The following is a 24,828-nucleotide window of genomic DNA, read 5'->3' as shown; positions in this document are numbered from 1 at the left end:
GAAGTGTGTGTGAATAGGAAGATAAGAGCTTCTCTCTGTTCCAGAAAATACTTGTTGACACTTCCTTTCAAAAACGATTTCCTTGTGTTTAATTCTGAGACCTTCTTTTTATAGGTGCCAATGTTAACAGGGCCACAGCTAATAACGACCACACGGTGGTGTCACTGGCGTGTGCAGGAGGTCACCTCGCAGTCGTTGAGCTCCTTCTTGCTCACGGTGCAGATCCTACTCATCGGCTGAAGGTACTAACTTAATGTATTTATCATAGGGACTGAAAGAACCACATAGTTATTTAATGGATCACTAAATGTGCAATTTTAAATGGTCTAACTCATATTTGAAGTGCTATGCCGGGTAGCAAAATTCATCTTCTGGCTTTTTATTTCCAAAATCTCCCTTCAGGATGGCTCAACTATGCTCATTGAAGCCGCCAAAGGAGGACATACAAATGTTGTTTCTTACTTGCTGGATTACCCAAACAATGTTCTGTCAGTTCCTGCGGCAGACTTGTCTCAGCTCACACCTCCATCTCAGGATCAGTCTCAGGTAAGTCATAAGGAATTCTTCTTAAATATCACCATGAATGTTGTAAAGAAGTACTTCCTTAGTTAGCTTCTGAAGTTGTTTTAGATGTGACCGTACACAGTGAAAAGAATTAGTACAAGTCTACACATCTGAAAGTGGCAGAGAGTGAGAAAGTTGATTGGTATCTGCAGTGCAGGAGCTTTGTTTGTTTTCTGCTCCATCAACAGGATAGTCCCAAACCCAGCATCTCAAAAGAATATCATTCTCTTGGCTGCATTTGCTAGGTGTTTGGTTTTAACAGTTCCAAACCCTTGTGACAGCACCCCTCAAATGTTGTTGCCGGTTTTGGTTGTTATACAAAAGAAAATACATTGTGTACATGTAGAATTCTGCGGGCTGCAGAGGCAGCTTTCCAGTGGAGTTAGTTGATTAAAAGCCTAAAGATGCCAACAGTTTTCCAGCCTACACAGCCCGAGATTTTGTGAAGAGTGTCATAGTTAATTTTGACATGTAATCCCCAATAAACCAGCATGGGACAGGTCATACCAGGAGGTAGCATACACACCTTGAAAAGAGTGGAATGGTGGTCTGCTGTAGACATGTATCTTTGCATTAATACCTCAAGAACTCATCCATTCAAAAGGTGGTTTTTTTATCTGTGTGTGTGTCTGTGGCTTTGTTTGAAGGTCCCACGTGTGCCGGTGCATACACTTGCTATGGTTGTACCTCCCCAGGAACCTGACAGAACCCCTCAAGAGAACTCGCCACCTCTCTTGGGAGTGGTGAAAGGTTAGTATGTAGCCACTCAGAGAATATATGCAGTTTGGAAACTGACAGGGACAATTTTATTAGAGCTTATGCATAGTATAGCCCACTATTAATTCTTGAACACCTCTAATGAAGTAGAACTTCAAGTATTTTATGTAGTGCTTAGTTTTTGCTTATTTTCTTCCATTCTACAGTATAGTAATACTGGTTATTCCAATTTTACATGCTTATTTTAACTTACTATAATTATGCTGATTCTGTTTTTATTGGAAGAAATTGGTTGTGGTAACTGCCATAGTAGAGACTGATAAAAACATGAATAAACTATAGGTGTGGTGTTAACTGCTGAATATTGTACATTGGTCATCTAGAATAGTTGCAACTACTATCCACAAACTTGCTATATCAACTTTTTTCTGTCCCTGCAGTAGCAATGCAAACACGTTGGCACTGTAAAATGCCAGTGCAGATCTACTTACAGGAGAATTTTTCTTGTGTTAGTAACAGCACTCCTGTAAGTAATTGTAACATCAGGGTTTTTGCTTTGAACGTGGTTGAACTGGCTGGTTAAAACTATTCGCAGTCATGAAATAGCAAATTTAACAGTTCATTTCCAGCTGTGGATTCTGTAACAAATTCTTCATGTCTGCTAAATCAGCCCAGAAAGAGATGCAGCTTCTCAAGTGGAGAGTTACAGTTTTGGACAAAAATATTAAATATTATAGTATCCAAAGCTGTGTTAGCTAGCTTTACTTAATTCCTTAATTCTGGAAGCGATCAGTGCTTCCTAAACCAAACCAACCAACCGCAGGGGCACAACTGAAGAGAGAAAAAAGTGTACCTAATGGTGGTTAAGTGTGCAGCCATGGCTGTCTCCATGCAGCTGTGCCATGTGTGACTTCCCCAATGCAGTTACTGTGTCACTCGTTCAGGACGTGCAGCATTCGATGCTTTGGGTTTCATAAAACTGAGTACCAAACAAATTAATGTGCAACTTCTGGTTCCAGTAAAACAGCCAAAAGCTACACACCAGCACGTGTGGCCATACAGTTCAGTCACTTTATTACTGTGAAGTGGATAAGTATTCTGGAAGTAGGTTTGTAATACATGGGAGTCAGCCTGAGATTAGTTGATACTGAGTCAGAAGATTAAAGTTATAAGCTTAAACTCTTGTATTTATTTAATCAAATTATGAAAAGCATGTAGTTGATTATAGTTTAAGAAATAGCTCACATTAAGAAAAACCTTATTGCAAATGTCAGCACATTCTTTAGGCATGTTTTTAGCAGCACCATGGTGCTGGAACTGGCACAGAGCTTTGTGCTGGGTACTAGTTCTCATTGTTTCAGGACATGCTTCATGCAGGTCAGCAAAACCAATTAGTGATGGATTGCAGGAGATGCAGCAATCTGGAATGTGCCATTGGGCTGATGCAGCATTCCTGAAAAGTTTGTGTGCAAAGCTCTGGTGTATCTCAGATCTTTAGGGGGAAAATGGGATTTTGGTGACAAACACTGATCATTGCAGTGATACCACTCTGCTACTTTCAAGTTAGTTTTCTTTGGAATGGAAGTTAAGAACTTCCATTCTTAACTTGTTACACACAAATGTAACTATGCCAGCTTTTCATTGTTCGACTCCTTGGGAGACAAGGGGCAAAAGAGGGTGTGAATAAAGAGTGGGTTATTTGGTGGAGGGAAGCCTTAGGTTCTAGGTGAGAAGATAGTTTCTCCTGGGGAAGACAAATTTCTTTCCTTCAGAAGCAGGAGTAGCCCTTAGGTCTTGTATAAAATCTTCACCAGGTGGGGAAAGGAGAGGAGCACCCGAGCTTCACCTCAGGGCACTCTGGTTGTTAAGGACCTGTGTGAGTTCTGCACAAAATGCAATAGTAACAGCATGGCAAGTCGAGGGTAAAACTACAACACACTTGGATGTTACTGCTATGGTTCAAATGTGGTACGAGGCTTTTCAAAAGGGGTTTAATTCTGAATTCCATTATTATTCTTCAGTAAAGTAAGAAGACATACAGAATGGTTGCCATTTGACTAATTATTTTGGCAAAGGATTTAATATCAATGTTTAGTAACTGACAAGAAACATTTCAGAGCTGACAGTGGCTCTAGAGAGACTGAGATGAAGGTGAGATGCAGAGATGCCAGCCTCTGAAAGAGCTAAAGAAAGATCAGGTAGAAGGAGCAGCAGAATTAGTTCACTGGACTAAACAGACCTCAGCTTTTCCATGCTTAGGAAGGATTGGTTTTAGTACACCACATTTAGCATGTATCTATGGTGTCCATGTAGAAGTGAGATCCCAGAGAAGTTCAGATCTTGGTGCTTTCTTGGGGGGAGGCAGGAGATCCCTTCCTTGGTATTCCCTGTTTCTGCTGTTCTTGCTTGAGCGCAGTCAGCATTGCTCAGCAGCAGTTCTGATGCAGCAACTCAACACGGAGAGTCTTTTGGCTAGAAAACCCAAATATGTTATTTGTGCAGGGTCAGAGGGTGGCTCCTGCTCTGCACCACGCTGGGGTGACGGCGCAGTGGCTGTGATGCAGCCCTACTTCCCCTGCATCTGGTTCCCTGGGGTGAGGGAGCGCCAGTGCCCAACGCATGGCATGGTTGAAAGGAATGCTGTGGAGTTTCTTCAGGAGAGCAGTTGGCGTAATGGCATGGCCATTGATAATCTTGTCTAGTTTGTAAATGCGAGCTAATGTCTAATGAATGTGGGATCTGAAGCTCCCAGTGGTGTTTGTGATGCTGCATTAAGCCTTCCTCAGACCATGCCTGGTGAGGCAGTGGCTTGAATCCGTGAAGAAACATGCCACTGCAACAAGGGGCCACTTGGGAAGCCTTTGGAAAGCAGTAGGATTGTTTTCTTAGTCAAAATATTTGAACTATGAAAGGTGTTTTTAAACATGTCAAGCTTTCATATAGTCTGTTTTTTGAGGCTGAGGTAGGAGGTATTTTGCAAGTTTCTCTCCAGGTTTGTTTTATTTCATAGCTAACCTGAAATTGTGTGTATGAATTAACTAATTGGCCTTAACCGAGTGCTTCAAACCTATCAACCTGCTCTCATTAGTCTTCTCCACTGTTGTTTTGAAGCGGGCAGTAACTTGCAATGTTTCTCACTTAGTGCATGGTTTTTTAGAATTCCATAAGATCATAGACTGAAGTTGTTCATGTGAAAGCTCTTCATGATAGGAGTTCACTTAAGTTTGAGTGGGATCTTTTGGAATCTGTAAGCTTTTTGAGTTAGACCTTCAATATATGGTATCCCCTATATCGCTGTGGTAAATCTAACAGTCTAAGGGCTTGGAGAAAGGAAAGAAAAACAATTTATATATAGTAACTTCAATAGCTACGCATTCAATAAATACTTTTTACTCCAAAATGTGCCTCTGTGCCTAATACTGAATTACATACTGGCAGAGGTCTTGTAAGTTATGTAATTTAATTGAAATAGGGGCCAGGTTAACAGTAGGACTAGAAAGATGATACTGCTTTCATTGAGGTGCAGGCATTCCAAAGGCAAGCTGATGTTCCTGCTTTTCCATTTGGACTTTTTTCAGACTTCTCCACTGCACAGTCCAGCTGCATGTTCATTGTTTCATGTCCTTCAGTGTCTTCTGATTAACTCTGGCCATTTCTTCCATGTTTTCTGCCTGGGTCAGCAGCAGCAGGAGGATTACCGAGTGATAAGTTTCTTCATGGATAAAACACTGGCACAGGTTGCCCAGAGAAGCGGTGGTTACACCATCCCTGGAGACATTCAAGGCCAGGCTGGATGTGGTTTTGAGCAACCTGATGTAGTTGAAGACGTCCCTGCTCATTGCAGGGGGCTTGGTCTAGATGACTTTTGAAGGTCCCCTCCAACCCAAACTATTCTATGATTCTATGGCTTTCTAACACCACTAATACTTCCTTGGTGGACTTCAAGACCTGTTATTTTTTTAATGTGAATCTTCAGCAGTGCACACAGGTGATTTAAAACCAAGGCACATGGAGGTCCCCAAGAGCACAAGCATATGAGAAGCTTTTCATCGTGGTTTGTGAAATTCTGCTGCTTTAAGCATCACTCACCTGCTTGTCACTGACTAATTTAATGACATCTCAGCATTTTTCCGGTTAGGTACTGTCAAGCTACTAGGGAAAACTTGGAAAGATCACCAAGATTGGAAAGTAACTTAGGTTTTTGGAATGTCAGAAAATTGAGTTAAATCTGGTGTGGTTTCAGCCATGTAACCTATTGGATATCAGTGCACCGACTTCCTACAAGTTTTCCATAGAAAAGCTTCAGGAGGGATACAAGATTGGCAAAAACGCTGCATGGTTTTCAGGAGGAATGTAGTGAAAATACTTATCATTAGTACTTGGATCAAGTAGGCTAGTTTTTTGTTGCCTGGTTAGTCGGATTCTCTCATCCTGTACTTTGCATTTGTGTGTATGTACATTGACTGTTTCCCAGGTGCTTAGAGCTGAATTTCTTACTGATATGAGTTAGTTAAGCACAGAAGTTTCAATACTGAGCTCATTTTATTCCTGTCAATGAGGCTGGTGAATTTTCATTGCAGAAAACCTAACTAAAAATCTAAGCAAATCTAACTCCACTGCTGCATGAAAACAGACTTGTGAAAAACCCTAAAGGGCAGGAGCAGTGGACAAGCCATTCTGTTCACACAACACAAAGGTCTGGCTATGAATTTATGCTTCCTGATACCTGCCTTTAGTGAAATGAGGAACAGACTGTTTCTTTGGTGATTTTGTGTTGGGGTTCTTTTTTGTTCCTACTGATGATGTTGAGGTTTTTTCATTGTTGGTGTTTTTTTACCTAGTTCTAGGTAATATTGCCTAGCAGGATGACATTGTGATTGGTACAGATTTCCATACTAGGTATAGGTTTCAGCACAGAAGATGTATTTGAATATACAGACGTGTATCACACGAACTGGGTTTTCTGTCAACCAAACAATTATGTCCTGTAATCATGATTACTTTATGGCGGCTGGTATTTGTGCAGCAACATCTGGATATCACTGATCCTCAGTCTTCATTTCATACCAAAAGAGTCTTCTAAAACCGGCCAAAGCAGTTGTTTTAGAAACCAGATTGATTAAATATTGCTACTGCAATAAATGGTGTAGTGGGTTGGCTGGGTAGAAGATTGATGCTCCACCAAAAAGGTAAATTAACAAAATAAATGAATAAAAGGTGAAGTGGTTTATGATCTGGCCTATGATTGGATGTTTAGGTCTTACTTAAATATTTCAAAAGTGAAAGTATAAAGTAGCGTTTTGTTCGTAATTATGTACTAACATGGGCACAGTATTTTTCAGGATATTGTAATACAGAAGAGCTTTGGATAAAGCAGGAAATAGCTACTTTTAAATGCTCTCAGTATCATAATATTACAATGCTCATATAGTCGAAGCTACCAACAGTGTCTTTTCTACCCCTGGTTTGAACTAGCTGTCATTTGTGCACATCAGGGTTAGCAGATCTTTCTTCCTACCCCTCGTCCTCTTCCAGTATCCCCAAGATTACAGGTTGCAACTATTTTCTGCCATGGAAAGGGTGATCTGGAACCTGATAAGTGGCCCTGCTCACTGATTAGAAGCTGATTAAAGTTAATCTCTGGACCTCTTCTGGAGCCCAGCTCTTCACTTACTGGTTTTCCAACACTCCTCTTCAGAAACTGTCCCAACTTTCAGTGGTCATTCCCAGCCTGAGCTGCTGTTGGACCAGCCTTGGCTCTTCCGCCCAGCCCAGCTCTTGAGACCAGGCTGTGCTTCTGCTCTGCACCTTCTCTTGTGCTCGTACAGAGGTTTTCCTCTGACAGGCTTCTTTTTGCCCCAGGTGGAACATGGTTGAGAGGGACAGTGTCGCTGCTTGATTATTTAGGGGCTTTTTGAACTGCAGCTTGGAGAGGGCCTTGAGCAACCTGGTGTAGTGGAAGGTGTCCCTGCCCATGGCAGGGGATTGGAACTGGATGATCTTAAGGTCCTTTCCAACCAAACTGTTGTATGATTTGCTTTCCTACCGAGTAGTCTAAGCAGTCCAGAGCTGCCAGGTGGCGGGATTGCTTTGTGTTAGAATGGAAATACCTATGATATGATCTGATGAAAATGATAGATATGGTAACCTTAGGAATGGCATTGAACAGAGCAGTGCAAAGGTTCCTATCTTGGGTCTTAAAGGGAGGGTGAATTTGCAGTTAGGTCTCTGCTAATCCAGCCCTGGAGCAGCTTTGTTTCAAAAGACGCCAACTGACTGTTATACATTTCTAACAAAGCTATAGATGAGCATTTTGGAGATTTTTGATGAGTGTAAATCTGTTTTTCATGAGTGGTCTGCAAGACTTACATTATAAGTCACATTTTTTAAAATGAAAGGAGAGCTATATAGACTCCAAATACACTACAGAGCCAAATAGCCAGCAGCAGGCTTGAGCTAAATATCCACCAGCCAGCACAAAGCAAATTATTGCTGAACTTCAGTCAAATTCTTTTATTGCCTTCAGAGAAAGTGTCTTGGGACTCACTTGTGGGTGAGAGGCACAATCATAGTAATGGCTGGAATAGGCATTCAGCTGGAACTGCTGACCTGTGTGAGGAGCCATGCGAAGTACTGGAGCCAGAGCTACTGGGGGTGTCTGCAGTGTGTGGGGGGTGCTGGGGATTTCTTGGGGTTATGAAGATCTTTACTGTTTCCTTTAAATTTAGATATGGTGTGCTTTCAGTCCAGAGAGAGAGTCTAGCAAAGGTATTCAGCAAAGCATTGGTTCCATTCTGGTTTAATATTCATTTCTCAAGAGAAAATTCTCACGTTTGCTTTTTCAATTAGTTCCTCCAAAAATATCAGAGTGAGGAGTATGTGAATCCTGGTTGGACAGCAATGCCAAATCAAGTCACTTGTGAGTTATTTTGATGAAGGAAGGCTCAGAGAGCAATAAATCGGTGTTTCAGGAAACCTGATCTGGGACTTGGTTCCTGCATCCAGGTTTTCACTTAACTGTGTGATGTCTAGGCAATTTTATTAAACCAGGGCTCAAACTGTAATAATTTTAATTCCCCTTTTGCTGATGAATGGTACAAGTCTTCTCTGTGAATATTCAAGCTTTTATCTTTTTTTTCTTTTCAAAGCTGCCTGTATCACTGTTTGGGAATAGCAAATGAGTGTTAGTGCAGAAAATTATTTGATGAGGCTAAAACCTTCTACACTTACAAATAAAGTTTCTTCAACTGAAGTCCTAATTAAGATTTCAGCACTCTAATAGATAACCATTAGCAGGATCTGACTGGAGGTTTCCTGGCTTTCAGGAATGCAGCCTGGGGTTGCCTGAGGGCAGTGAGCACAGAGGAGTACTGCCCAGTTTGGGATCCTTGTCTTGTTGAAGATCATTTCTGAAGTGTTAATAGTGAGGAGAATTGTTAATTTGTTTCTGGAGAGAGGGAGGCAATTTGTTCATTGTTAATTTTGTCTCAGAACTTCTAAAACAGTGCCAAAGCTTCAAAACACATTTGAAAACATTAAGTCTGCACTAGCAGGATTCTTTTTGTAAAGTGAAGGTAGAATGCTGTTGTGTCTGGAGAAATAGTTAAAACTACTCATCTTGCTGTAGAGTTAGTCTTCTCTCAAGTACAGACTACTTTTACTTGTCACCTTGCTGTTGGAAGCTAGCCTCTGGAAATAGCCTTAGTTGTATTGCTCTGCACACCAGAACAACTTTGGGAACTCAGTACAGTACTGAAGTTCCCTGCTGCTCTTGCTGATTTCCCTTCCCAGATGCATTGGCATGTATGTCAGAAACCATAAAGGTTCCTTATTCCTCAGATTAAACTAGCTGTGTTCAAAGGGATGTTAGAATCAGTATTAAATTCCAGCTGTATGCTTTGTCCTTCCTTGTCTCAGCATGGAGTGCAGGGTTTGCCTTTCTCTGGTTTGACAGATGTGCAGTGTTAGTTGTAAAGATTTTTATTTATTTTTAGTTTTTATTTAAATTTTTTTTTGGTGGGTGAGAGGGGAGGTTTGGGGGATCTTCAGCATGGCATTTTTTCAAACATTTTTCATGTGCTTAGGTGCATCCAAGCAGAAGTCAAGTTCCCTGCAGGTAGCAGATAAGGACCTACTGCCACCTTTTCACCCATACCAGCCTTTGGAATGCATAGTAGAAGAGACTGAAGGCAAGCTGAATGAACTTGGACAGAGAATTAGTGCTATTGAAAAAGCACAACTTAAATCATTGGAATTAATTCAAGGTGAACCTTTAAATAAGGATAAGATCGAAGAACTTAAAAAGAACAGAGAAGAACAAGTACAGAAGAAGAAGAAAATATTGAAGGAGCTGCAGAAGGTGGAAAGGCAGTTGCAGATGAAAACCCAACAGCAGTTTACCAAAGAATATTTGGAGACCAAAGGTCAGACAGACACACCACTTCCCCTGCAGCAGCAGTGCCCACTTACAGGGGTATTCCCAGAAGTGGAAGCCGATAAGGGTCTGCCAGAGGATAACTTTTCAGGGTTACCTCAGGTTGACACAATCTTGTCTAAAGATGACGAGCAACAACAGTCTCCACCACCTGCTGAACAAATAGAGTTTGTCCCTATCCAGCCTTTGCCAGCACCGCAATGTAATTTTTCTGGTAATTTAGGTTATAATGGGACAGAGTCTCTTGAACTTCAGAAAGCATTAGGGAATCAGCAGAATGTAGGACAGCAGCAGCAGATTGCTGGGCAGGGGCTCTTAGTTCAAGAACCAGACGGATTAATGGTTGCCACTCCAGCACAGACGCTTACCGACACTCTTGATGACCTAATAGCAGGTGGGTTAAGAAATATACCTATTTTTGCATTAATTTGTGTGCTCAGTTTCCCCCTTTCTCCTTCCCTCCAAAAACATCTTGGGGTTTTCCAGTTTGGGAATACTTGCTTAAGAATAAAGTTCCTGATTAGTCCTATTAATCCTAACAGTGACTTCCAATTCTAACACGGGACTTTTAAATATCTTTTTTTCCAACGTGCAAAACTGCCTGTACTGGAGACCTGGTTTAGCCCCTTTGGCCTCATCTTTTTCTGTGCTTCTTTAAAAAGCCATATCATGAGCGATCAAAAGTGCCCATTCTGAAAGCGTAACAGCTTGATATCTTCTGTAGAGTTTTCTATACAGGCTTATACCTCGGAGACTTTCTTCAGTGTAGGAGCCATCTATAAAAAGCCAAATTATTGTCACTTTTATGGACAAACATGTCCCTCTCCTTGCTGCTCAAGGTGTTGCTACAGCTTAAACACAACCTGGAACCCATGCAGAGCTGCTTGGTTCTGCAATAGCTTGTGTTTTCAGAATACCCTCTAAACCCTGGTTGTTATACAGGAATATCTGCTTGTTAGATATGACACATGGCAAAAAATGTGTCCTATTATCTGGATGAAAAGCAAAATTCCAACCATCCTTCCATTTGTTGGTAACGGTGTGAAGAGGAATGGAAGTTCCCACCGTTGGGTTGTGCGAGACCCCTTGTGGATAAAGAGGTATCATTTTGGTTGACTTAATTTCACGGGTTTGACTAGGATTGATGCTTGCTGCTGGAGGTATGTAGGATATAGCCAGTGTTGTTTGGTCTGTAGTTTTGCTTTTCTTTTTTTGTTAATTCCGTGTTTTTGCACCTTTTCTTTGCACCTTGTGTCTGTCCCTCAGCCCTTCTCCCCCATCTCCCTGCCCGTAGTCACTGGCCTGTTCTCTCTAAGTTCATTTCAAGGTTTTAGGAACATGTTGGTAAAACCTTTTGCCAGCTGTTCCTAGGACCTTTTAGAACGATAATTCCATCGAGCTTGTGCAAGTCCAGACTACTTACAACTTGGCAACATCCCATGGAACCATACTTGGTGGAATTGTGTGGTGTGTTGTGTGAGCTCCCTTTAGCTGTACAGAGTCATTCAGAGAAAGCCTCTTGTGTTATAGAGCATCGGTCTTAGTTCCCAACAAGAACAAAATGCAAATGAAATGCAGTGAAAACAAAATGCAATGAAAACAAAATGCAATTGGATCATTTTTGATTACTTAAGACTGAGTATTGGAGTGTATGAGGAGGAAAACCTCAATGGTTAATGCAAAACATAGCCAACACGGGCTTAATCTTTGGAGAAGTTCCTGTTGCTGACAGTTTCACACTTCTAGCACGAGGCCATCTAATATGTGCCCTCTTATGGTGGGCAGCTGCATGTTAAATCCAAACTAGTCGGTGCACCCAGAATGAAAAACTGCTGCAGTCAGCTGAGTGAGAGAACTGTGCTGCTTGAAAAGAGATTGCAAACAGCCAGAAAAACTGCATCTAAAAAAGAATTATAAAAAAAATCTTGAATAGACACCGGTTCATTTCTGAAGCTGGTTACTCTTTTTGCTAAGTAATTAAAGACATTTTTTGCTAAGAAATGAGATGCACTCAGTTTAAAAATCAGTACAAATAGCACACTTTTCTACAACCATTAGAAGCTCTATTTACAGAAATGCAACTCAAGGAAACTTTAGCTGTACAATTCCAGAGGTTCCTGCAGAAAGTATTGATGGTGACTTCTTGAAGTATATTTTCTTCTGAAATTCATAAGTTTTATTTTTTCCCACCCCCAAAAAAAGAAAAAAATGTTGTTGGGAGAGAGAATTAGATATAGGAACTTCTGTGATTTTTCACGTGTGCTACAGATACCAGGTAGGATTGTTAAGGGCCCTGTGCCTGGTGCAGGGAAGGTCTGGCTCTTAGAGCAGTTTTGCTCTTGCCCAACTGCTTGTCTGCCTTGACCATGGTGCCGCTGGTGGAGCTGCAGTAATGGTGGTGAGTCTGGAAGGGGTATGGACATTTTTATTACTGTTGAGTATTCCAGTTTTATACCAGTTTTACTTCAGAAGAAGAGAAATGTTAAATGGGCTTTTTGCCATCCGCACTGAAATACCTTTTACTGTTGCTCTTGCTAGTGGCCATGTATGAGACATGTTTTCAATGCATCAGTTGAGACCAGGGAGAACTGTAAGGGAGAACTTGCATATCTGCAAAGCCTCATGTCTTTATTTTGCTGACTAACTTAATTGTGACAACATTCGTACATGGAGTCATTATCTTGCCAGCTGCTGGGTGTTGAGGTGGCCAATGTTAAGGTGTTGGAAGTCTCCCTTACAGTTAGTCACTGGTAGACGTACCTGAGGCCCCTCTTTCATAAAGCTGTACAGAAGTAACCAAGTAACCTTTGGAGAGTCAGGTAAAACCTAAAAATAAAGCAGCTTTTTCCCCTCCAGAATGTTTTGGTTGTAATGGAGTTAATTTAGATGTGCTGAAGCAAAAGTCTTGCAACTAATTCTATCTTTAAAGGTGTGACTTACTCCAGTCAAGATGTCAGTTGGGTTTAGAAGAGATACAGGTATTGTGGAGTTTAGGGTGGGGCAGCAATATGTTATTTTTGGATCACATCTTCCAATATAAAGGCACATTTTGGATCTAATTTTCATTTCTCAGTACACATTTGGTTTCTTGAAGCATCCTGCCTGGCATAATTGGAGCTTCATTTCAGGTCACATTATGCATTTACCATAGTAGATTTCTTAGCTGGCAGTATCTGAATTGAGGCTTTTTTGCTGGTTTAGGGTGTTCAAGATGAGTAACTTTGTTGCTAGGTTTGGTCTCTACTTGGAATATTTTTATTCCTGTTTGTTCTACTCAGCAGGTATTTTTAGTCAGGAGGTGGCATCTCCCTGTGCTTCTGTCTGGCTCCTCTGAGCTCCTGTTTATGTACTGAAATTCCAGGCATGTTTTGAGAAACTTTCATTAACTGTTACTTGTTTCTGAAAGTCTGGTTGTGGTCAGTTATACAGAATTGTGGTATTGTAATGATTTAGAAGGTGTCATCTGAGTTACTGTATTTAGGATTGCTGTTGGGAGTAAAACTGGTTATGGGGGTAATCTAGAGTGAGAAGTGCTGCCCCTGTGCAGTAATACATTATTGAGGAGCTGCAGGACAGGCTGATAAACTGCTCAGTCCTGAAAAATCCCGGTAACTTTGAGGACTGGGGAACTGAAATCCAAGCCCTGTGTCCATGAACATCCATGCTTACAGCAGGGCAAGGGTTTGTTAGATGCAGATTCAGGCTACAGCTGCAACCTCATTCAGAGATGCTTGCTCAACGTGCTGCCAATGCCTCCAGAGCCTGACTTAGATAAAACACCGAGTTCTTGCTTCCTCTTGTTTTACTCATGTTTCCTGTGATATTTTCTCATAACTTTGGAAAATAAGTCATCCATGTCTACAAGAAATCTGGAAAGGGACTTCTGACAAGGGCCTTTAATGACAGGACATGGGGTAATGGGTTTAAACTGGAAGAGGGGTAGGTTTAGATTAAACGCTAGGAAGCAATTCGTTACTATGAGGGTGCTGAGGCGCTGGCACAGGGTGCCCAGAGAAGCTGTGGCTGCCCCATCCCTGGCAGTGTTCAAGGCCAGGTTGGACGGAGCCCGGAGCCACCTGCTCCAGTGGAAGGTGTCCCTCTCTGTGGCAGGGGGTTGGAACTGGATCAGCTTTAACATCCCTTCCAACTCAAACCATGCTCTATGTCTTTGGAGACCTGTCTTCCACTTCACACTGATTCAAGCTCCAAGCCCTTCTTAAAATGTGGGGAACCTGGATTTTGTTATGTGTGGCATTAATTTTTTATTATTTTTTTTTTTTATACAAATCTTTTGAATATTGCAGTTTATGGAAACATCCAAAACCTGTGTCACCAAATATGTATTTTATAAATTTCTGAGGTACACGCAGTGAAAATGGATTTTTTTGTATTTATTAATGCCTGGTTGTCACTGTGTTTATCTGTACCCTTCCTGGTGAAAAGACAAAATCTCTGTTCAGTAGGAAGCAGTCTGCATGTTGGAAAGTTCCCCCCTTGTCTTCCCAGAAGGTAAAGCTGCACATTTCTCTGGTCTGTTAAAATCTTGCGGCAGCTGGAGATGCTGAGGGTGGTCATGCCCCACGGCTGGGCAGGGGCAGTGCTGCTCTCCACTGCTGAGCTGCAGTCCTGTAGTTGTTCCTGCATTAATGCCAATTGAGATGGAAGTCTGGAGTGGGTATGGTGGTTACACAACAGCTTCTGCGTTGTTGTGTAACTTAGGCTGAGCTAAATCAGCCCCATGGAACTGGAGGTAAAGTTCTCAGGCGTGTTTTGCTCTGCAGAGGATGAATTCCGTTGATGCTCCATTGGGCCACTTGCCAGCCACACTGAGGAGATAGAAAATGGCACTTGAGAAATACTGCAGTTTTATAAACTCTGTAGTTATGGAGAGAATGAATCATCAGTGGGTGCTACAGGACTATTTGTTGTTAGATTTTATTTTAAACAAGTATTTGAGGTATCAGTACAGGGTTTATCTGCATTTCTGCTGCCTTTGGTGTCCTCTCTCACATTTGAGATCATTACTGCATGTGAATATGTTTCAAGCACATGGTGACAATCTGAAGTATGCAAGTAGTACTTGGACATTCTTAGTCATGGTTGTGAAACAGAATTTGTGGAGCCTGTAACATCACTGAAGATATAACATTGGGACCCTTAAAGTGGCTCACATGGAGTCCCTCTGTGCACCCTCTTTGTATGCACAGCACATGCACGTGTGTTTTAGATCTGCAAGGTATGAAAGTATTGAGCCAGTGTCTTTCATGAGGAAGCACCAGTTTGATTTACTGTAAGTCCTCAACAGGGTGATTTGGTGTCTTATATTTTGGAAGGAATAATCTTTAGAAATCCAATTAATATCTTGCATTTCAGTGCATTGAGCAGGAAAACAATTGTATTGCATTAGTTAATGCTCATCTGCTGTTGAAAGTGGTGAACCATAGGAAGCAGGTGAAGTGTGGGAGCTCTTAGGTTTGAGACTTCTAATACACACCTGGTTTGCTCGTGAAGGTTGGAAGGTGAAGCAAAATTCAACTCTGAATTCAGGTACAGCACTTTGTTGCTTACATGTGATAGCAGAGTGTTAATGCTGGGTTTTGCCTTTATGCCAAGGAGAAGCTTTACTTAAAAAATACAGCTGAAAATGTCACCTTCCAAAATTTCAACGACAGCCCCCTCGATGTTTCCAGCACCCAGCTGAAGGGGCCCATCTACACTTGCTCCAATCTGTTTCCTTTATTACGCATATGCAGTCCTATTAATGGTGTTAGGGGTCATGTTGAAGGTTTTTCTAAGACTATTCCATCTGCACTGTTTTCCTATGAGTGTAATTTGTCAGTGGAAGAAGGAATGAGCTGGGTAAGGTTTGCAACGGTTTCAGTTGTATGCAGATTTGAGCTCATCCTTCGTCTTCCCTTACTGCTTGAAACACTTGACAAAAGAAAAATGTTGTTAGTTATTTCTTACCTGCTTTTGTTAGTGTCTTCTATCAGTTGCTTGTTGCAGGAGTACTACAAGATCCTCTGTGTTGGAATCATGAAAGCTAAGCAGGTATTCCACCTCTGCACTGATAGAATTTGGGCAATCCAGCAGTGGCAGTTCTTGTCAAATCCAGCTGCTGTATTAACAGGGTTTACTACAGTTCAAGTGCACTGGTACCTGGTGCATAGGCCTGTTGGGAATCTGAGCTGAACCTTGGGTGCATTTGGGTTTCCTTCAGAACTCTCCCTTGGTTACAAAGGTAGATATATGTAGAGCTATTTCTCTGCTTGTTCTGGTAAAAGTTCATTTAAAACTAGTTGAATAAAAGCTGATTCTCAATTTTTAATTTCTTGTGTTTTAAAAGAAGATAAAGTCACATTCCTTGTGTCCCTGAGCTACATGAGATCTTCAGGATGAAATCTTTTTACAATCTGTGGATCAATCAGAATCGATTTTAGGGAGCACAGTTAGTTTTCAGCTTGCTTAGTTGTGTTGGCTGCCCCCTCCTGTCTGCTTCTCTTCCACCCTTCCTGGGTTGTTTTAATTCCTGAGACACAGTTAATGGTGTAAGCTGCTGTCAGTAATCTTGCTTTGAAAACCTTCTCTGGAGTCGAGGTGTGCACTAACCTTTATGTGAAAAACTTTGGAATTCCAGGCTGTGTTTCTGAAGGTCAGGTTTGTGTGTTAGAAATAATTTGCCTGCTTACACTGAGCGTATGACTGAACTCTTAACAGTGAAGGTTACAGTATGAAAAGGATAACTAATAATCTTCATAATTCAGACTTGCAGACTAATTCATAAGATTATTTTTCTAACTTCATACAGTTTGGAGCAGATGCTTGCACTGTGTAACTGCTGGAAAGCTTCTTTGCAAAGACACCCACGCCTTTGTTCTTAGGAACATCGATTTGTTTCCCCCCATTACTGTTTTGATATTAGACCATTGCAGTTTTATGGCACTAAATATTTTTCACGTAAGTTGTGTCATTCCTGGGGGTGGATCAGTAACCCAGTGTTACCTTTCAGCTGTGAACAGCAGAGTGCCCAGTGGATCCACCAGCTCCTCACACGCCACCGAATCCCCCACGCCTGAGCCTTGTTCACAGGCATCGAGCAATGTGCCCTCGCAGTCGGTGCTCCCCATGTATCCTTCGGTTGACATTGATGCACACGTGAGTAATTGCAGTTGGGTTTGAAGTTCTGAAAGGCAGGGGAGAGGGGGAAAATGAATCTAGAACTGTCTGAAAAACATGACATTTTTCTTAAAGCATTTTTACTTTCTGAATATCTTCTTTTTCTTCCCAAATGTGAAGACCGAAAGTAATCATGACACTGCTCTGACCCTTGCATGTGCGGGAGGTCATGAAGAACTCGTATCTGTACTGATAGCACGTGGTGCCAACATTGAACACAGAGACAAGAAGGGTAAGCCAAAGCAGTGAAAGAGCTTAACCATTAACATTCACAACAAAGTCCCTTTCCAGATTTCTTGTAGGCCCCTTTAGGTATTGGAAGGCTTCTGTAAAGCAGGCTTCTACTTCATATAGAAATCTTAGCCGTAAAAAGCCAGTGACACTGCATGCCTTCATCTGTGTTTTGGAAAGGAAGTGCATCTGAGTGGTATCTTAATCAGATCTGCGAAATGTGAAGCACTTTGCTCCTGATGATTCACCCTCTACAAAAGAACTTGGCATACTAGATAGAGCAGCTGATGGGGGTAAAATGGGCTAAAATGCCAGCTAATGGGCTGATAAATCTAGTGGGGAGTAGTTGTCAGGTATGTATCATATTGTTCTCGGTAACAGAATTCAGCAAAATCTAAAATCTTTAGAGCTGAGAGAAGAAAACCACCAGTTCAGTCCTTGGAACTCACACTGAACACTGGAAGTATGCAATATAGGCAATGCAGATGTGTTCACTTGTGGGAGCTTTATGAAATAGTAATTCAGTGGAAAGCCATGACTTCTCTAAAGAGATGAGGTGGTTGGAACTTAGTCCAGTCTGATCAGTGCAAGTACTTGTTTAGATTTCTTTTGAAGAGCCTTTAATTCTATTTGGCTGTAGTCAAGAGCCTAGATGTGTTAGGGTCAGAATAAGGCTAGGTAATAGTCTAGGAAATAGTCTGAGGTTGTGGCCTATACAGGAAGCCTCCAGTCTGAGGAAGACATGTCTGACCAATAGAAGTCATTGTGAATTAACCCTCTTCTGCATTTCTGCTCCTTAGTAATACTTTTGAGATTCTCAAAGTTACTTTTAACATGTTCTCTTGTTACTAGGTTTTACACCTTTGATTCTGGCTGCAACTGCTGGACATGTTGGTGTAGTGGAAATACTTCTGGACAAAGGTGGGGATATCGAAGCACAATCCGAGCGCACAAAGGATACTCCCCTTTCATTGGCATGCTCTGGTGGACGCCAGGAGGTACGGGCATATTGTCCTCCATGAGTTTGAACTGTCTTTTGTAGACAGTTTTTTCTACAGGGTTTGTTTTGTTTTGTGTTTTATTATACCATCAACATGGTATAATAAAACATCTTTTTTCTGGAAGGTTTTCGACCTGTGTAAGTGTAGGTAATTTAAGTCTTGTTCCACTTCCAAGAGGAAGGGGAATTTATTCATTTCTCTCTTGGCTGTTCCAGTTCTGTTAGCTAATGTTTGTTGTAGCTTGTGGTCATTCTTCTGTCCATGTATCTCTGCAAGGTAAGTACATTTGTGAGGGAGGTAGAGATATTTACTGAATCACTTTGTTCACTGAACACCTCCCTGTGCTCAAAACCAAAACAGCCAGTGCAGGCACACAAGGACGGAAACTGGAATTTTGCGCTGGCAGAATATGGGTTTAGTGGTAATGTGCAAGGCTGATAAGTGCAGGTGCAATGCAGGGCACATTGTACTAGTCTTTTAAAGGGTGTTCCAGGTTTTTCTCAGCTTTTCTTTTAAGGGCTAGTGTTGGGGTTTTTTTGTTCCAAATAGGATTTGATATATCCTTCCTAGTTTAGTCATGGGCATACTAGCTTAGATAAAAGATGGCACAGAGATGGCGAAGAGCTCTGTGCCAAATACGGGAGCGCTAAGTTTTGGAACTTGTAAGGATTAAAACAGTTGGCCAAAATTGGAAAGTTTCCACTTGACTTCTGAATTGCAAATCTTTAACAGTAAAAGTGCTGCTTACAAATAAGAGATCAGTGTGGCCTGTGAGAGCATTACTTCTTGAACTACTTAAGTCTTTCGTTCTTCCTCTGTTTTCTTTTCTTATGCCAGAATCTACCTCTTAGGTTTCTGGCTTAGCAACTTGGGAGGCAGCCTTTTTTTCTGGCTTATTTGAAAATAATTTAGCCTATGTTAGGAATAAAATGAAACCCACTAAAGTGCAGCACATCACCAGAAATGTTTTACTTTTCCCTTTTTATTTCTCTACAGCAGCTTCTGATAGAGAAGTCCTTCCTCATGCTTGTTCCATTATCATCAGTCAGTCTGATTTTTACCATGTGTTTTGTTAGAAGGACCATATAATACAGATGGTCAAACTTGGCTCCAGTGTCATTTGAATTAAGGTGGTGGGAGTTTCTGAAATGATGCTCAGCGAGAGATATTACGGCAGTGGGATAGATCACTTGTTTGCAAACTTGAGATTCCCAGGAAGAGATTCACTTGCATTTTTGATGAGGTGAAAGAGTCTTTCTGCCTGCGCTGTAGAACCCACACAGATCAGCTGATGCTAAGTCTGCACAGCCCATGTGTAAAAATAAAGCCAAACAGGATAGAGGTTTTGATGTAGAATCTTACTTATTGACAAAGGAAACTGGTGGCACACTGGGAGGTTTTGAACATGTGATGACATCCTTTCACTTCCTGGATTAACAGTGAAGGCCACCATATGTCTTTTAATGTGCATCCTGTCCTTTCAGGTGGTTGATCTGCTGTTGGCCCGGGGAGCAAACAAAGAACATAGGAATGTGTCTGACTATACACCATTAAGCCTTGCTGCGTCTGGTGGCTATGTTAATATCATCAAGATTCTTCTCAATGCTGGGGCAGAAATCAATTCCAGGTAATGTGCTGTGCACACTCGATGACCTGCAGCATGGCACGGACCCTCCGCTGCTGGCTGCACACTGAGGTTGGGATCTCTACTGCTTTCAAACCTCCTCGTAGTCTTGCTGCACTGGTGTTATCTTTTGTGTTCACCTTATCTTAGTGCTTTTAAATTGCCTTTAACTATCACAAACTTCATCTCCCTTTTACCTAAATTTTCAGGGATTACTGTAGTTTGCAAACCTATTTCTTCTTCTTTCCCACCATTCTGGGATCTAGAAGTCAAGCTATTTCTGATAGAACCAGGTCAAAGAACTAGCCAAAGCACTCTGGGCAGCTCTATGTGTGTGTTTGAGGATGTCTTTTTCAGTAAGACCAACAAATGTATACAGCTATATTGTCTAAGCCTCCTCTTTATTCATTTTAAGGAACCTAACGTATATTTTATCACTAGAGAAAGTTAAAACTAGTTACATCTGTGCTAGAAGCATGTTTTTCTGAATGAATCAGTGCAGCCTTGATTTTCTTAGTATATGTATTTGAAAGCTTATGCGTGCTTCAGCCCTCTGAATGCCTAAAAGGTGGCATGTATTTTCCTCATTTATAAATTGCAGTTGTCTATTGCATGTAGTTACTCTGCTGGTTTCTCCTAATAATACAAAGATGTTAGTATTTTAGTTCAGTGCCTATATTTGTGTATGTTATATGTTCCTTTCTGGCTTCCAACAAAGCATTTTGCTCCTCTTAGATACACTTAGATTTCCCAGAGCATTCCTGGGAGCTGCAGTTTGTCTCTTTCCCCTCAGGACCGGCAGCAAGCTCGGCATTTCTCCTCTGATGCTGGCTGCTATGAACGGCCATGTCCCTGCCGTGAAGCTGCTGCTGGACATGGGGTCTGACATTAACGCCCAAATTGAGACCAACCGGAACACAGCCCTCACCCTGGCCTGCTTCCAGGGCCGAGCAGAGGTAGTCAGTCTGCTCTTGGACAGGAAGGCCAACGTCGAGCACAGGGCGAAGGTATGTGTGAGAATTAACTTTCCTTATGACTTCTACCAGGTGATTTCTCTGAGTCATCAAGTTTCTTCAAATTTTCCTGTTCCTTCGAGCTTCTTCAGAAGCAGAGAACTTCTGCTCTGAGAAGTCCTCCTTCTCAGAGGACTTATTAAATGTTCTGAAATGAGGTTTGGGGGTCTTTTTAACAAAAAAAATATATAAGCTTCAGTGGTGATGAATTCTTTGCACTAAGGAAGAGGTGCCTGATCCTCCTGAGTTCCTAATGAAACTTAGGTTGACTTTTCTTCTGTAGTACTGAGAAACTTTTCAGGTTGAAGCTTGACATTATACTTTTGACAGATACACAGATTTTACGTAGAAGTGAAGTCCAGGCAGGAAGAGAACAGTGGTGCTTATACTGATTCTCAGATAGAACAGATTTTTTTGTCTACAACAGAAGTAGTGCAGTCAAACTTTGTAAAGCTTTTACGTTGCTGTAGAACCCATGGCTTCAGCACTGTGACTTTCTGTGCCTCTGAAATGCTCCACAGGTCCCATCCTTTGGTACTCTGGGACAGCTTTGTGTCTCCTGCCATAAAGCAAGCTTAAGGCTTGTGTAGACAGCCAGACTGATTTCCCCAGCACAAAGGAAGTTTTGGTAACTCCTAAGGCTGCTGAAATAATTGCTGTGTCTGTTTACCCTGCCTGCTCCTGGAATGACTGTGGCTGGAGGAAAGGGGATATGGATAAAAGCCAGCTCTGCAATGGTCAGTTGGGCATGTTGGCAGCTGGTGTAAGTTTATTTCACAGTCTAGCCTGGCAACTGAGCTGGGCCTAGGTCAGTCTCAGTGCTAAGGCAGGCTGGAGAGAAGCTAAAAGAGCCGGTTTCTGAGCATTTCTGTAGAAACACTTGTGTCTTCATTTGGATTTGGTCTAATATCTGGCTTAGAGATCCTGTTGTAAACATTGGTTTTGCTGTTCAGACAGGTATCTGGTGGTGCTTAGTCAACATTTGCCTGGGTTTGTATAAATCAAAGCCCAAAAGTATTTGGTGTTTGGGTTTGGGGGGGTCTTTTGGTTGCGTGTTTTGGGGTTTTTTTTGTTGGGGGTTTTTTATGTGGGTTTGAGGGTTTATTTTCTTCCTTTCTAGAAAGAGATCACTTGAAGTTAGGCTCCTAAACTAAATATAAGCAGCTGAATAAAATCTGATTTCTTTATGTAGAAATCATTTATGTCTTATCCAAAGGAGGTACTCTGTACACATGTCAAACTGCATAGCTCTTTCTCTTCACACAGACTGGCCTCACGCCTCTGATGGAAGCAGCTTCGGGAGGATATGCAGAGGTTGGAAGGGTTCTCCTTGATAAAGGAGCAGATGTTAATGCTCCACCTGTGCCTTCCTCAAGAGATACAGCTTTAACAATTGCAGCAGATAAGGGTCACTACAAGTTCTGTGAGCTCCTGATTAATCGGTAAATTACTTCTTTTCATGGGTGTCACACTTATTCTGTAGCTGTGTTCCTCTGTAGCAGGTGTCTCCTGCATCTGAGAGCAAAGGGAATGGGAAGCTTTGGAAGCAGGATGTTGCATCTGTTCCCTACTCTCCAGTGTTATCCTGGAGTATCCTGCTACTCTACTGTTAATTAAGCTGAGCAGGCAGCTGGGGCCAGAAGTAAGCAAATAGTGTCTGGCTTGGCAGCTTTCTTGGCTATGTATTAATCCAGCAATTCCCACATAAGCATTTCCTCACTGTCACTTGGGGGGCAAAGGCTGGCAGTAGCTCCTGAGTTCTTCATGCAGAACCTAAAATCTCAAGAGGCTGCTTTGTCCTGGGGGTAGGCACCACATTCATGATAATTTAAAGGACCTGTGGTTGCTGTGGTGCATCGAGTGTATATTTCTGAGGGAGGTTTAAATAATCCCTGTGTCACTACAGTGCAACTTAAACAGCAGATTTCAGGACAAAGTTTCTCTATGTAGCCACTGTATTTCAGGAATTAAAGTTGAATCAAGTCCTTGGATCTCTTGTGATCTTACTTCCTGACTTCCACCTTTACTCATACCCTGTTCTACTGGATTTTTAGAGGAGCACATATTGATGTTCGTAACAAGAAAGGAAACACACCGCTGTGGTTGGCTGCTAATGGGGGTCACTATGATGTGGTTCAGCTGCTTGTGCAAGCAGGAGCAGACGTGGATGCTGCGGATAACCGGAAGATTACACCTCTTATGTCAGCATTTCGTAAGGTAAGAAACCTGCTTAATTGTGTCAGTAAGAAATGTTTGCAGATCAGAGTTTGTCATTTGGTCTTAGATCTGAATGCTTAGGTTTGGAAGAATCAAATATAACACAGCAAAATTATTATTTTGATAAAATGCCATCATCTGAGTACATCACACAGGTCTCGTTTTTGAGAAGTGAAAAACTTTGTTCCATAAACAATGTTAAGTTTTACTTCCAGTTATCCACTGTCCAAAAACATTCACTGTTTGAGATTTCACTGCCTTGATATTTACATAGTCCCCTCTAAATTCCAGCAGATTGCACTGCTTGTCTCAGTACTGCTTTTGAGATGAACAGAATACCAGTCTGTAATAAGCTGTTCTGATTCCTCTGTGCTGCTGTTCTGTTCCTTACTTGTTGAGTGGAACATTTTGCGTAGTTGAAGCCAGCTACAGCTTTTCTTCTTGGCAGGAAGAACATTGGTCTCCTCAGTTTTGTTGGATGCTTTTTTGACAAACAGCAGTACTGAGCATGCCACTGCTGTCCCTCCATTGCTTTCAAATAACTTCAGAGGCAACAGCTGGATGCTGTGTGGTTGCACGGGGTACCCCATTAGTGGTGCCTTCCTTCCCAAACAGCACCACACATGTTCTTGCTAATCTTTAGTCTTTTTCATTGGACTAAGTGATACCAAACTTGTCAACTTTCATCATGAAAATAGAATTGTAGACAAGAGATCAGAATTTTTTTTTGCTGTTCTAGGGGCATGTGAAGGTAGTTCAGTTCCTGGTGAAAGAAGTTAACCAGTTCCCTTCGGACATTGAGTGCATGAGATACATAGCAACAATAACGGACAAGGTGAGTTTGACTTGGGGAAAGGACCCTGGCCCATGATTTTCACTGCAAATATACATGAGAAATTTTTAAGTATTCAAAAACTGAATGTACATGTTCACTCATGCACATAAATCAGCATTTAGTTGAAATGGTTTATATGGTTATGAATAGAGAGATGCTGCTCTCGCGTTGGTAGAACAAGCCTCACTCCTCAATTGTAGTTTATTATGGAGATAGTAAGACAAGTCTGCATTCCAGGACCTGTTGAAAAAGTGTCACCAGTGTGTGGAGACAATTGTGAAAGCTAAAGACCAGCAGGCTGCAGAAGCAAATAAGAATGCAACTATACTGCTGAAGGAGCTAGACCTGGAAAAAGTGAGTAGAGAGTTGCTGCCACACAGCATAAGGGTTTGAGCTGTATATTAAAAATAAGTGGTTAAAATGATAGTTTTTCTGTAAAGTACTCTGGGAGATCTTTTTGATTCAAAGATGTGAACGTTGCTACAAAAATATTAATGACATTATTAGGTGTATTTTGTGAAAGGACTGAGCTGGTGAGAGATTTTGCTAGTTTTCCAGTAAAATTCTGTTTTTATACCACCTCTGTTTTGCTTGTTATTGTGTTGTCATTCCTTAGAAGTTTGGGGACCAGCTAATCCTGTTGTTCCATAAGGTCTGCCCACTTTCCATGTAAATGATTCAGTATGTGACAAAGCCATTTTAATCCATCGTGCCCTCTCCTTTCTTCATCCCCCCCCAGATACATAGGGAAGATCAGAATTATAATGTAGTCTGTGTAAAAATGTTTAAATATGGATCCTTTTCTCCTAGTCAAGAGAGGAGAGCAGGAAACAAGCTCTTGCAGCTAAAAGGGAGAAAAGAAAGGAAAAGAGAAAGAAGAAGAAAGAGGAACAAAAAAGAAAACAAGAAGAAGATGAAGAAAACAAGCCTAAAGAAACTCTGGAACTGCAAGAGGATGATGATGAAGAAGAAAACGATGATGAAGGTAAAGAACAAGTGTTTCTATGAACGATTAG

General features: G+C 41.5%; 1 protein-coding gene across 16 annotated transcripts in view; it reads left to right on the top strand.

Moving 5' to 3' along the window:
- The window catches only part of LOC115615550 (ankyrin repeat and KH domain-containing protein 1-like), a 102,964-nt gene that overhangs the window by 57,906 nt on the left and 20,230 nt on the right, over nt 1–24,828 (top strand). For 12 of the 16 annotated variants that reach the window (XR_003994088.1, XM_030503817.1, XM_030503813.1 and 9 more), the window contains 14 exons: nt 115–242; nt 403–546; nt 1,212–1,314; nt 9,366–10,109; nt 16,725–16,870; nt 17,012–17,123; nt 17,975–18,120; nt 19,608–19,750; nt 20,541–20,754; nt 22,027–22,202; nt 22,815–22,977; nt 23,717–23,812; nt 24,050–24,166; nt 24,623–24,797. Coding sequence is in view for 15 of the 16 variants with exons in the window: in XM_030503817.1 (XP_030359677.1) it covers nt 115–242; nt 403–546; nt 1,212–1,314; nt 9,366–10,109; nt 16,725–16,870; nt 17,012–17,123; nt 17,975–18,120; nt 19,608–19,750; nt 20,541–20,754; nt 22,027–22,202; nt 22,815–22,977; nt 23,717–23,812; nt 24,050–24,166; nt 24,623–24,797 (2,607 nt within the window). In the remaining variant the exon portion in view is untranslated. Of the gene's footprint in view, nt 1–114; nt 243–402; nt 547–1,211; nt 1,315–9,365; nt 10,110–16,724; nt 16,871–17,011; nt 17,124–17,974; nt 18,121–19,607; nt 19,751–20,540; nt 20,755–21,281; nt 21,436–22,026; nt 22,203–22,814; nt 22,978–23,716; nt 23,813–24,049; nt 24,167–24,622; nt 24,798–24,828 lie in introns of those variants that run through there. The other 4 variants (XM_030503820.1, XM_030503819.1, XM_030503818.1 and 1 more) reach the window with 2 other exon arrangements.

This window comes from Strigops habroptila, chromosome 12, assembly GCF_004027225.2.
Source record: "Strigops habroptila isolate Jane chromosome 12, bStrHab1.2.pri, whole genome shotgun sequence".
NCBI lineage: Eukaryota > Metazoa > Chordata > Aves > Psittaciformes > Psittacidae > Strigops > Strigops habroptila.
Note: the sequence above shows the minus strand (reverse complement) of the source record. Positions and strands in the feature narration are given on the sequence as shown.